General features: G+C 35.9%; 1 protein-coding gene across 2 annotated transcripts; it reads left to right on the top strand.

The window, feature by feature from the left end:
• Positions 1–220: 220 nt before the first annotated feature.
• OLR1 (oxidized low density lipoprotein receptor 1) lies at positions 221–8,915 on the top strand (the record flags this gene model as incomplete). Of its 2 annotated transcripts, none has more annotated exons than XM_080810908.1 (6): positions 221–308; positions 2,267–2,368; positions 4,043–4,288; positions 7,936–8,075; positions 8,380–8,495; positions 8,771–8,915. In XM_080810908.1, the coding sequence occupies 6 exons, from the start codon at positions 221–223 to the stop codon at positions 8,913–8,915; spliced, it is 837 nt and encodes a 278-aa protein (XP_080667034.1). The 2 variants fall into 2 exon arrangements, with proteins under 2 accessions (XP_080667034.1, XP_080667033.1); XM_080810907.1 differs by having other exon boundaries at positions 221–317.
• Positions 8,916–13,330: the final 4,415 nt, after the last annotated feature.

Raw genomic sequence — 13,330 nt, 5'->3', positions numbered from 1 at the left:
CATCCTGAAATACTAGTAGAATCACCACTTTCCCCACCTGCAATAGGCATAACCCAAGAATTTGCGTCAGCCAACTTCCCAGTATGAAGCAAAACCTCTTCTTCCTCCTACCAATGATTGAGTCATTCTTCTATTAGATAGCAGTAGCTATTTAAACACTCCAGCAGGAGCTCACAAATTTTGCAGAAGTCCTTGACTGCTTCACTCTCTCATTCTTGGAATGAATTCTGAAATGACTTTTGATGACTTCAAGAACAAGACTATGAAGGATCAACCTGATCAGGAGCCAAATGGAAAGAAAGCTAAAGGTACTAGGGGTGGGTGAATGAGCACAGCAATAGAATTTTAAGATTAGCTCAAAAATGTAAATTAACTGAATATAGGATTAGAAAGTTGAAACACCCAAGAATGGAAAAATATTGTAGAATTAATAACATTTATTTAAAAGAAAAACAATTCAGATATAATGGTGATAATGATGACGATGATGATGATGAAGATTCTGTGAATAAACTTACTTGGTATGAATGATGATGTATAGATTCAGATAACTTTTATTAAACATTACCATAGGTTAAGTTCTATGCTATTCACTTTGCGTGCATTATTTCTCTGAATCAGCATTTATAGGTAGACATCCAAGTTAACAGGAGTCATTTGTTCGTTTGTTCATTCATTCATTCATTCATTCATTCTTCATGTTGTAAATATTGAGTGCCCGAATTTCACTACAATTATGAAGCTAAATCTCTCAGAACCTGATTAGCTCAGTCACCTACTGAAAATAACCCGATTTCTTTCTGATCAGAAAATCACTAATGGGAACAGGTTGGATTAATGGTCTCTACCTACGGAAGAAATGGGACAAAGGGTGTCCTTTAGAAAATGGGGGTTGCACCTTTCCTGCACAGGTGTGGATGTTGCGATTTACTTCTAAAAATTCAGGAGTTTCTTCGCTCAAGAGTGGTAGACATACACTTATAGTATAGAATGAATATTGACCAGAGGGAAACATTGGTTGACAGATTTACACAAATATCTACCCCCAAGCTAGAATTCTAAGCAAGAGACACAACTATCCTCTACTTTTTATCCTCTACTCTTTGCAAGAGACACAACTATCCTCTACTTTTCTGCCAGCTTGCTACGTACACTCCAGGAGCTTAATGACTTTTAAATCAGTGAATGAACTGTGATTCTTCCTGTTAAAATTCTATTTTTTCTGTATCCTCTCTAGAGTCTAACAGAAAGGCTTTTGACTCTGTGAATATATTTGACCATTGATTGATTTAAATCATTACACATTTGCACTAGAAAGTTTGTGATGTAACGTTCCAAGCTATGTAGCGATTGAAGTTGGATTAAAGACCTGTGTTTGGATCTTAACATCTGTGTCATCTTATACAATCCACTGAGACTTTGGGGTTTCCTTATCTGCATGTAGAGGATAACACTACCAGTACTCTATTTGTTTATTGTACAGGGTGAGGAGTTCACATAGATTATGTGAAATATTTTCCTATTGAACCAAAATATCTGTGCTTTTGTAGTGGTGGAGCTGTGAGCTATAGGACTTATTGTTTCTATATTAATGGTGAACTTTTATAACAACAAGAGCCATAGCTGGTGTATGTATAGGACATGACATTAATATGAGTCAAATGAATATTGAAGTTTAATCCCTACTTTTCTTCAGTCAATAACCTCAGTTCTAAGATGTAATTTTAGTGGAATAAAATTTGAAAACACAAAATTAAATTCTTTGAGGTGATCTGTTGATTAACTAAAGCTTATTTTCTTGGTGTCTGACATTCTTCTATGGTATATTGCTTATAAAACATACTATGTATGAGGTGTGTGTGTGTGTGCGTGTGTGTGTGTGTGTGCATTGACATGGTCTATATTAAAATACCAGGTTGTCTGTTCTTTGGATGAAGTTGATCCAGCCAAGCTGGACTGAGAGTTTCTTAGAGAGTCATTATGATGGAAGTATATAAAGTATAAGCTTGAGAATCAGATACTTAATATCACATATCTGATACTGAATTCTGGCTCTTAAATTGTGTCAGTTGTGTGACCAAGAGCAAATTACTTATATTCTGTCTGTATTTTTCATCTGTAAATATGGACAATGAATTATATGCAGAGCCTTTGGGAGGACTAATAAGGTAAGAAATGCAAAGTACAAGGTATAGTTTCCAAAGAATTGTTTGATGACTTGCTTCCATCTTTTATGTCTTTCCGATTCTATCCTCTGTCACTCTAGGTCTTCATTTTCTTTCTTCTCGGTGGTGGTGCCCTACGGCTGTGACCCTGGGGGTCCTTTGCTTGGGATTACTGGTAACCCTTATAATAGTGACAATGCAATGTAAGTACTGGAAAGCGGGAAAAAGTGAGAACTTACAAACATGGTTTATTAATTGGTTTCATAATAACTATAAATAAACTTGATTCAGATACATTTTAGGCAAACTTTTTAGAATGAGTGGGAACATGAATAAGTACATTGTGCTTGTCCCTCAAATTGACTGGGACACAGACTTAAGATTATTAATGGTAGGTTTTGTTCTGTTTTGTTGTTATAACTTAATGGACAAAGTCTGTTTAAATCCTGGAATGATGAAAAAGTAAATAATTTGAAACTCCTAAGCCACAAGATCCCCTGAGAGACCCAAAAGGAAAAGAAATGTTATATAGTTCTCATTGAGGTTGTTTTTGTTGTTGTTGTTATTGTTTTTAAGAGAGAGAGCACCCGGGGGGGAGGAGCAGAGGGGGGAGGAGAGAGAGGATCTCAAGCAGACTCCGTGTTGAGCACAGAGCCTGACATAGGCCTTGATCTGACCATCCTGAGATCACGAATGAGCTGAAATCAAGAGTCAGTTACTTAACCTACTGAGCCACCCAGGCACCCATACATTGAATTTTAATAGAGATGATTAAATACCAATTTAAAGTTAAGAATCAGAAATACCGTATCAATACATGAGACATTTAAAATAACTGTAATTCAAATTTATAATATGGCCACTTATAAAAGAGGATGTTTAGAGGAAAAGAAGTGATAAGAAGAAGGAGAGTGGCCACGAAGGAATGAAAATGATATTGATCATCCATATAATCTGCCTGTGTATTCAGGTTGTAGATCTGAGTTCTTTTGTCCATCTAGAATCTAGATGATTAAGGCCTTTGAAGTGCTATTTGATTCTCAGTTGTTGGTTAAAAGTCACCAACCATTTATTTTTTCAATCTGTTAACACTTAGGGCCTTCCCTAATGACTAGGAGAAGTGCACTTGACTCAGTGGTGGTGATTGGATGAGTCTTCCCATGAGAAGAATCACTGTAAAACAGTCTCAGATCCAGCCTTCAAGCCAAAGGGTCTGTTTTGTACTCAACCATCAAGCTTCTAGAACTGAGACAATTGACCCTTAACATTAGCTGCCCGCCGGGTTTCACAAACTTCATTTCATCCCCATGCTTCCTAAAATGTACTGTGGGGGAAAAAAAAAAAAAACAAGAAACAAAAAATGCTTAAAATTGTTATGACATAGCAACTTAAAATAATTCTGTGGGAGGGTGTCTCAAAAAAGGGGTGTCACAGTGTTTAAATAAAATTAGGAAGTCTGGAGTTGTAGAGAGTTAGCAGAGGAACAAAGACACAAATAAGAGTAAGTCACTGATGACAGCTATTAATAATCACTGAGTCTGGTTGGCATCTATTTCAGATTGTCTGTATTTTATTTACGCCATTGATATACCCTTTATGATTGCTTTTAAACTTGTGTGTAACCATCAGTAATAAGTAAAATCCTGTTGTTTTTGTTGTTTTAATCGAATGTGTCTGTGACAGTTCCTGACATTAAAAAAATATATAGTACAAGAACATCAAATAACTTTTAAATTCGTAATTTCTGAGTAATTTTCTCGCAGTTTATCTGTTGTCAAAATAGATTATTTGATTTGATTCTTTGATTTCCTCAAAACCCAGTGGAGGGATTTTTATTCGGGATTGGTAATGGAGTTCTTATTTCAGCTATGATTTAGTATTACAGGTGTCTGATCTCCTAAAGAAACAGCAAGCAAACCTCACTAACCAGGAAATTATACTGGAGGGACAGATCTTAGCACAGCGCCAGACAGAAAAATCTTCCCAGGAGTCAGAAAGGGAACTCAAAAAAAAGATAGAAACCCTTACCCAGAAGCTGGATGAAAATTCCAAAAAGCAGATGGAACTTCATCAGCAGAACCTGAATCTCCAAGAGGCTCTGAGGAAAGCAGCAAACTTTTCAGGTATGGTGGATGGGTAGGTGAAAAGAAGTAGTGGAAACTGCTCTGTTTAAACTTAATAGTGTTTTGAAAATGTCTCTAGGCACGAAATTGGCGTATTGACGTATATTCATAATGTTTGACACCAGAAGTTCTCTATTTTTATCATCCCCACCCTTCCCTCTGCTAAATTCTTGAGATACCTGATTTAATTAACGGCAGTTTTTTTGGCAGATTTAAATTTTCTTTTCTCATAAGAACCTCTTCTTTATTTTTAAAATTTAGATTTGAGATTTTTTTTCTGGAAGAATTCTCCCGCCCTTACCCTTTGCCATCAATTCTTACTTCTTTCTGTCCCAATATGTCTTAATCATTGATTTCTTTCCCTACGGGGTCTCCTTTGTCTCTGGGAAGGTCTACATTAATTTTATTCTGTAACCCTATTTCTTAAAGTATACAACAACCAATTTAAATAAAATGAATGGAGGTAGGCTGACTTGGAAGTGTTGGGTAGATACTTCAGGTAAGAAAAAAATATAAAGAGCCCAGGAAGTCAGTTTATATAAGAAGAATTGAGTTAATCTCAGAATCTAGGAGGCAGGTAGAAATACTAGCATCTATAAGAAGGGGATGATGATGTGAACTCTGATGTTATTACAGTGTTATCTGTGTCATTTAGTTTTGTACAACATGTGATTAAATCAGGCATATGCTTTTCATCATAGGGAGATTTAAGGGATATGAGATGGAATTATTCTCAGAGATGCATTGTTTTCTTGGCAGTGTATGAATGAGCACCCTATTCTCAGCATCAGTAACTAATTGCCACTAATAAACAGAGATTTCTCCAATTTCTTGCTTGCACATCTCACTTGATCTCAACTATGCAATTTCTTTGAAAACGGATTATATAGTAACAGTTCACAAATACCCCAGGTCTTTATAGAGGAAAAAAATTGATAGCCAGAGAAGTTAAGTGGTGATAATAATGATAAGTAGTTTTTCTTTTTTTTTTTTTTTAGTTTTTCTTTTTTAAATAAAGTTTTGGAGTTAATAAATCCCTTCAATATTTATAGGGTTATTTAAATTTCCAAAAGAAGCAGAGATTTTTAGAAAACCTGATTTTTAGCAAATATCAAACCTGTGTTTAATGTCTTTATCAAGGAGAGAGCTATCGAGGAAACCAAAGAATGTAGTGTCTCTAAAAAGGTATAAAGGAGGGAGACTAATCTAGCAAAGATAGGAATCTTTATATAAACAGACATAGCTACATACCAACCAATGATTTATTCCCCCAATAGGGCTGCTAAACAGGTTTTTTTTTTTAATTTATTTTTTTATCAGTTTTATGAGATTACATCTACGTCAGGACCATCCAGAACCATCTCCTAGAGATTCCAGGCATGGGAAACCAGTCAAAAATATTAAGTAATGTGTTTTTCACTGGTAGATGTCCCAGGTAACATGTTCCATTCCTTGACAGTGTCAGATAAAGGCCAATTAGTAGAGATAGTAGATAAAGTACTGCTTTTCATCAAGCAGCTTTGAGAAGTTTCTCAAAAATATTAATAATAAAATACCACATGGGAAAAAAACAGACTGGCTTCCTTAAGTTTGAGACAAGTTTTATCTTTCTTACTAACAAGTCTATGGTCCACAGTGTAGATATGAAGAGAGAGAGAGATTCTGAAAAATTACCGAACAAGTGGTTTGCAGAAGGAGGTCTAGCTAGAAAGGCATGGAGTCTTCAGTCAGGGACTTTATGTTCAGGACGGAAATCAGTGGTGGTTGTCAGTCTTTGGTGGACATTATCACTATGGCAGCTTTTTAAAAATGGCGGTTTCCAGGTTTACCCCTAGATTCTGTATCAAAACATCTTGAAGGGCCCCAAAAGATATTTCCTCAATTGATTCAAATTCGGAAGTTTGAGTGGCAGTGCCTGTCATGATTAAACACGTGGATACGAGAGCAAGCCTGCCAAGGTTCATGGTCCCCTTTATCTGCCAAATGAAGAAAATGAATGGAATTTATTTCATCCTGTTGTTATGAGGATTAAATGTGTTAATGTGTGAAAAGTACTGCCAACATAGTGATATTATGTTCCTTTAAAAAAAAAAATTAAAAAGGACCCCAGGCTGGCTCAGTCTATAAAGGATGCGATTCTTAATCTTGGGGACATGAGTTTGAGCCCCACCTTGGGGACTTGGGTGTAGTGTTTACTTAAAAAAATTTTTGGGGGGGCACCTGGGTGGCTCAGTGGGTTAAAGCCTCTGCCTTTGGCTCAGGTCATGATCCCAGGGTCCTGGGATTGAGCCCCACATTGGGCTCTCTGCTCAGCGGGGAGCCTGCTTCCTCCTCTCTCTCTCTCTGCCTGCCTCTCCACCTACTTGTGATCTCTCACTCTGTCAAATAAATAAATAAAATCTTAAAAAAAATTTTTTTTAATTAAAAGAAACATAGGTAGTTTGAATACCACATATGCTATGTATTGGACAACACATACCTAGGAACAGGAAACACAACATTTAAGCATAAATTCATTATTTGAAAACTTGAAGTATTAAAATGCATAAATGTGGGGCGCCTGGGTGGCTCAGTGGGTTAAAGCCTCTGCCTTCGGCTCAGGTCATGATCTCAGGGTCCTGGGATCGAGCCCCGCATCGGGCTCTCTGCTCTTCGGGGAGCCTGCTTCCTCCTCTCTCTCTGCCTGCCTCTCTGCCTACTTGTGATCTCTCTCTCTCTGCCAAATAAATAAATAAATAAATAAATCTTTAAAGTGTATAAATGTATCTTTTAAAAAAGATTTTATTTCTTTTTTTTTTTTAAATATATTTATTTATTTATTTATTTCAAAGAGAGAAAGCGCACGCACTTTGTGAGGGGGAGAAGGGCAGAGGGAAAGAGCATCCAGAAGCAGACTGTGTTGAGCCCAAGAGGCACTATCCCACCACCCTGAGATCATGACCTGAGCCAAAACCAAGGGTTGGTCACTTAACCTACTGAGCCATCCAGGCACCCTGGATTTTATTTCTAATTAACTTCTACACCCAGTATGGGCCTCCACACCAAGACTAAGAGTTGCATGCTTCACTGAGTGAGTCAACTTAGTACCCGGAGCATATCTTCTTAATAGCTGTGTAACTGTTAATGGATCCATTCCCTGAGCTCTTACTTCCATTCTTCCAAACATAATTATAAAAAATAGGTCACATTCTAAAATTACGTCTCAGCTCAAGTTTTGCTTTGGAACGGCCTTATTTTTCATTTAATTTACTTAAATCAGAATACTTTAAGAGAAATAAAGACTAGGGATCTATTGAGGTCTTTGAAGACTGGACATAATTCTAATTTTTTTAAAGATTTTATTTATTTATTTATTTGACACAGAGAGAGACAGAGAGAGAAGGAGAACAAGCAGGGGGAGCGGGAGAGGGAGAAGCAGGCTTCCCGTGGAGCGGGAAGCCCAATGCCGGGCTCAATTCCAGGATCCTAGGATCATGACCTGAGCCAAAGTCAGACGCTTAACAACTGAGCCACCCAGGCCCCTCCATAATTCTAATTAAGAAGAGATGATTTGCACGTGACACTCCTGAGGGGAAAATTGATTTAAGAATTGTAGAAATACTTTTACTCAGACATCACTTACTGATCAGATATGCTACACTTCCTAGGTCCTTGTCCCCAAGACTGGCTCTGGCATGAAGAAAACTGTTACCGATTTTCCTCTGGCCCATCTAATTGGGAAAAAAGCCAGGAGAACTGCTTGTCTTTGGATGCCCAGATGCTGAAAATTAATAGCACAGATGATTTGGTGAGTTTTTATGGTGGTACGTTGGGCTGAAGTAGTGCATTATAGGGAAATAAATCGGGTTTATGCCCTTGGCAGAGGAGCACATGTTTGAGAACCAAATTAGTTATTTTCTAGCCTCATCTGTCTAATGATTGCATGACCTCGGATAGAGAGGTTACATAGTATCTCTGGGCTTCAGTAAATAGTTCTGTAAAACCATGGAGAGGATGTCGAAGATCTCTTTTGGTTCTTTGGTTTTGTGACTCTAATCTAAAATGACCACACTGACTTTATCATCACTTTAGATAAACATTCCTCCCCACAGGAATTCATCCGGCAAGCAAGTGCCCATTCCAATTTTCCGTTCTGGATGGGACTGTCTCTGAGGAAACCCAGCAGCTCCTGGCTCTGGGAGGACGGCTCTCCTTTGACGCCCCACTTGTAAGTTTCCTATTTTTTGCTGAACATGTGAGTGACATTGCTTCCACATTCCACGTAATATCCTCTTCTTGTCAGGGAGAAGCTTGGGGGAAATTCAGGAACATCTTCTCCACCTCTGTCAGACAAGGACTTGCCCGTTTAGCCATTCAGACCTTTTCTCTAGTTTATTTTCCCACATTTATTACTGATTTGAAGCTTTAAGATAAGGCTAAATTTCTGAAACACGGTGGCAGTAAATCTACCTTTTTTTTTTTTTTCCCCTCCTCCATCTGCAGGTTCAGACTCCAGGGTCCTGTTTCCCAGATCTATCCTTCAGGCAGTTGTGCATATATACAAAGGGGAGCTGTTTTTGCGGACAACTGCATTTTAACGGCATTCAGTATATGTCAGAAGAAGGCGAATCTATTGAGACCACAGTGAATTCAAAGACTCTGGAAGAAGAAGAGAAGGAGAATTCTCTTCTGGAATTTAAGTTGTCCTTCATTAGTGAGGTGCAACTTATGAGAGGCCCGAGGACTGCTTGTTATTAGCTGATGGCAGAACTCCTTAGCAGAGACTGGGCTTTTGGCTGCCTAGCACTTTGATATCAGAAATTTTAATTCCGTCTTTCTCTCTTTCTGTGTTTTTCACCTAGCTTGTCCCAAGTCTCCCTTCCTTCTCTTTTTTTATTTTAAAGTCTCACTCCTCTTCAATCCTCTGCCTCAGTACCATCTTCCCCTCAGCTTCTTAAACCACATAGAAGATGGAACATGGAGAACTTGCCCAACTGGTGGATGCATGGAAAGATGCATGCGAACACAGCCCAAGAAGAAACAGAAAAGGGAAAAGGCCATGCTGGAATCCAGAAACTTGGGTTCTCAATGTTAAAATCTACCACTTGTTGGTCTTTTAAATTGTGATCTTTCTCTAGATTCCACTAAATACACACATGTACACACAACACCCCCTCCCCCACATCATCACATTTTGGGGGCATTTGCGATGTCCCAGGAGGTAATTACAAATTGAATGATCTTTTCAGCGAATTAATCACAATTCATTATTAGTTTCAAAATCTGTATTATTTTTTCATCCTTTATCAAAGGACAGCTTAATCTCCTTAATCCTTCAGAATAGTTTTGTTAGAAACATGGGGCCTGAGGTAAAAATAGTAGATTTGTTTTTTTCCTTAAGTACACACCATTTGTAAATGAGCTCTTCTCAACTCTGTTGTGTTAGTGCAGAAACACACAGGACAAAAATATGAAGATACTCAATTAAAAAACAAACTGAGCCAGGTATGGAAATATAGCTGAATAGAAACAGGTGGAATTAGAAGTATTCCTTCTATTTTCAGTGTTTTTATTCCCTTGCTATCTTCCTTCACAGGTTCTTTTACTTTTTAAAGGAAGCCTTTCCATTTTATTGTACATAACCCAGCACCAACTTTATAAAAAAAAACAAAAAGTTGTATCATTCCTAGGAAGACAAGAGATATTTTCTTTTCTTAGCACATTTATTGATGTTTAATAGGCATATAACAAACTGAACATATTTGAATTACACAATAATCTTCGTATATATGGACATGTTCCCTTGAAATCATCGCCACAATTAAGATAGTGAACATTTCCATCATCCCTCCAGCTTTTATCATCCCCTTCCCCAATGCCTTTTCCTCAGACAACCACCAGCTAGCTTTCAGTTTGTATTTTGTAGCATTTTATATGAATGGAGTCAAACAGCATGCCTTTTTGTTTATTTTTGGTCTAGCTCCTTTCACTTAGCATAACCATTTTGGGATTCATTCATCTTGTTGCTTGCATCAATTTTTCATTCTTTTTAAATGTTGAGTATTACTCCCTTGTATGATTATACCCCAATCTGTTGATAAATGACCTGTTGTTGTCCATTTGGGTTGTTTTCAGTATTTGTCTATTGCAAATAAAGGTGCTATAAACATTTGTGTACAAGTCTTCATTTGTACATAGAATTTCTCTTCTCTTGGGTAAATGCTTAGGAGTTTAATGTCAGGATGACTCAATAGGTGTATGTTTAGCTATTTGAGAAATTGCCAAGCTATTTACCAAAGTTGTACCATTTGGTATTCATACTAGCAATGTATGAATGTTCCAATTCCACCTACCCTTGCTAACACTTGGTATGGTCAGTCTTGTAATTGTAACCATTCTAATAGGTGTATGGTGCTATATTATTGTGGTTTAAATTGCATTTCCTAAATGAAAAATCATCTTGAGGTCTTTTTATTTGCTTATATTGCTTATTTATTATCTACATATTTTCTTTGATAAAGTTAATACAAATCATCAGAGAAGTTTTGAGGTCTTTTTTTTTTATTGTTACATTTTCAAAACCCTTTGTATATGCTGGGTAAAAGTCCTAAATTTATCAGATCTCGTTTTGATCGTTTTTGTTTGTTTTTCAGTTTATGGCTTGACTTTAAGTCTCTGGAAAAGCAGTTTTAAATTTTGATGAAGTCCATCTTCATGTTTTTACTGGTGTTTCTAAGAACTTGTTACCACACTCAAAGTGACAAAATTTTCTCCTGTGTTTCCTCCTAGATATTTTATAGTTTCAGGTTTTACATGGAAATCTATAGCTTATTTTGGGTTAGTTTGTGAGTCACATATTAAAGTGCTCTCTCTATTATTATTTGCATATAAATACTCAACTGATTTAGCAACATTTGTTGAAAAGACTATTCTTTCTTCACTACATTGCCTTTGCACTTTTGTCAACAATTAGTTACCCGTATGTGGATGGGTCGATTTCTGTCTCTCTATTCTGTTCTGTTGACTTACTTAATATATTTTTACACCTCCACCATGAATATCAGTTTCTCAAAATCATGTAACCCTTCATGGTAACCCTTCAATGTTGTTCTTTTTCAAAGCAGTTTCAATTAATCTACATCTTTGTATTTTCATGTTAACTTTTGAATTGGCTTGCCAATTTCTTAAACCTAACAAACAAATCCTGTTGAAATTTTGAATGTGATTGGATTGAACCTATTAGAAAAATGCGGGCAAAACTGAAATTTTAAAAATACTGATTTGTTCAACTCATAAACAAGGTATAGCTCTCCATTTGCTTGTGTTCTTCTAATTTCTTTAAGCAAGGTTTTGTAATTTTTTCTGTATAGATGTTTTACATATTTTCTTAGATTATCAGCGTATATTTCATATTTTTGATGCTACTAGAGATGGCATTGTCATCATTTGTAATTTTAATCTCCAAATGTCTCTTGATAGTATATAGAATTACAATAAAATTTTTTATACCAACCGTAGATCTTGAAACACTTATTTTTTCTAATAATTTGTATGTGGTGTGTGTGTGTATGTGTATTCCATTGGATTTTTACATAGATAATCATGTCATCTGCAAATAAAAGCATTTTTATTTCTTCCTTCCTGGATGATTTTTATTTCTTTTCCTTGCTAGATTTCATAGACTAAATAGACCGTCCAGTAAGCATTCAAAGAATGTGGTGAGAGTGTACGTCCTTATTTTGTTCTTGATCTTGGAAGAAATTCGTGTTAATACCATTAAGTATGCTGTTAACTGTATATTTTTCATAGATGCTCTTTATTCATTTGAAAAAGTTCCCTTTTATTCCTAGAATGCTGAGAGATTTTTATCAAGAATGGGTATTGATTTGTCTACGTCTGCTTTTTCTACATCTATTGAGATGATTGATATTTTAGTTTTTTTCTTTTTAATTTTTAACATGATGAATTACATTGAATAATTATAAAAGGTTAAACCAACCTTGGGTTCTTGAAATTTATTCTCATTTTAATATATTGGTGGATTAATTCTGCTAAACTTTGGTTTAGGATTTTTGCAAGTGTGTTAATGAAGGATATTGATTGTAATTTGCTTTTTGTGTAGTGGCTTTGTCTGGTTTATGTTTTAGAGCAGTACTCCTCAATGTCAATTTTCTGGAAGGTTTTTGTGGAACTGGTACTATTTGTTCTTTAAGTGTTTGATATAGTTTATCACTGAAGTCATCTGGACATATGTTTTCTTTTTTATATAAGATTTTTAACAATAGATTCCGTTTCATGGATGTAATACCATTCAAAGAATTCTTTCTTGAGTGTGGTTTGTTGGCATTAGTGTCTTTCAAAGAATTTGTCCACTTTATTAAATATTTAATTTCTTAACCTTACATTTTTCTTTGTATTTTCTTATTGTCATTTTAATATCTCTAGAATTTGTATTAATGTAACTTCTCTCATTCCTGACATTGTTCATTTTTGTCTTTTGTTTTTTAAATTAGTTTGGTTTAGAAGAAAAAGTTCATTTTTCTTCTTGATGAAACTCTTTTCTTCATTGAAATTACTTTTTTTGTAGAAAATAAAGTCTATTACTTTTGTTTTCTATTTTATTAACTTCAGCTTCAATGATTTTTTTCTTTCTTCTACTTAATTATGTTTTAGTTTGCTCTTCTAGTTCTAATTTCTTAAGATGAAAGCTCAGTTCATTGAGTTCAGATTTTCTTTTTTTTTTTTTTAAATATATCTGTGCTGTGCTTTATGTTTCCCCTTTAGCACTAACTGTAGTGGTATGCAACAAATTTTGGTTTATTTTTCATATTTATTCAGTTCAAAATACTTCCCAATTTCCCTTTAGTTTCTGTTGTCTCATAACACCCTTGGGAGCTTCCTGTTTTTGGTTAAAATCTGAAACAGCCTCATCTCCCTTACTGAGAGGGCAAGAGGAGACCAAAGACAGGTAGGCTACTAGGTGGAAGGTTTAATAAGCAAAGGGAACTTACATACAGGGCCTGTCTCAGGCGGCAGCAAGATTAGTTAATCCCCTACCCACCC

This window comes from Martes martes (assembly GCF_963455335.1).
Source record: "Martes martes genome assembly, chromosome: 8".
Taxonomy (NCBI): Eukaryota; Metazoa; Chordata; class Mammalia; order Carnivora; family Mustelidae; genus Martes; species Martes martes.
This window is presented reverse-complemented; position numbering and strand designations above follow the sequence as displayed.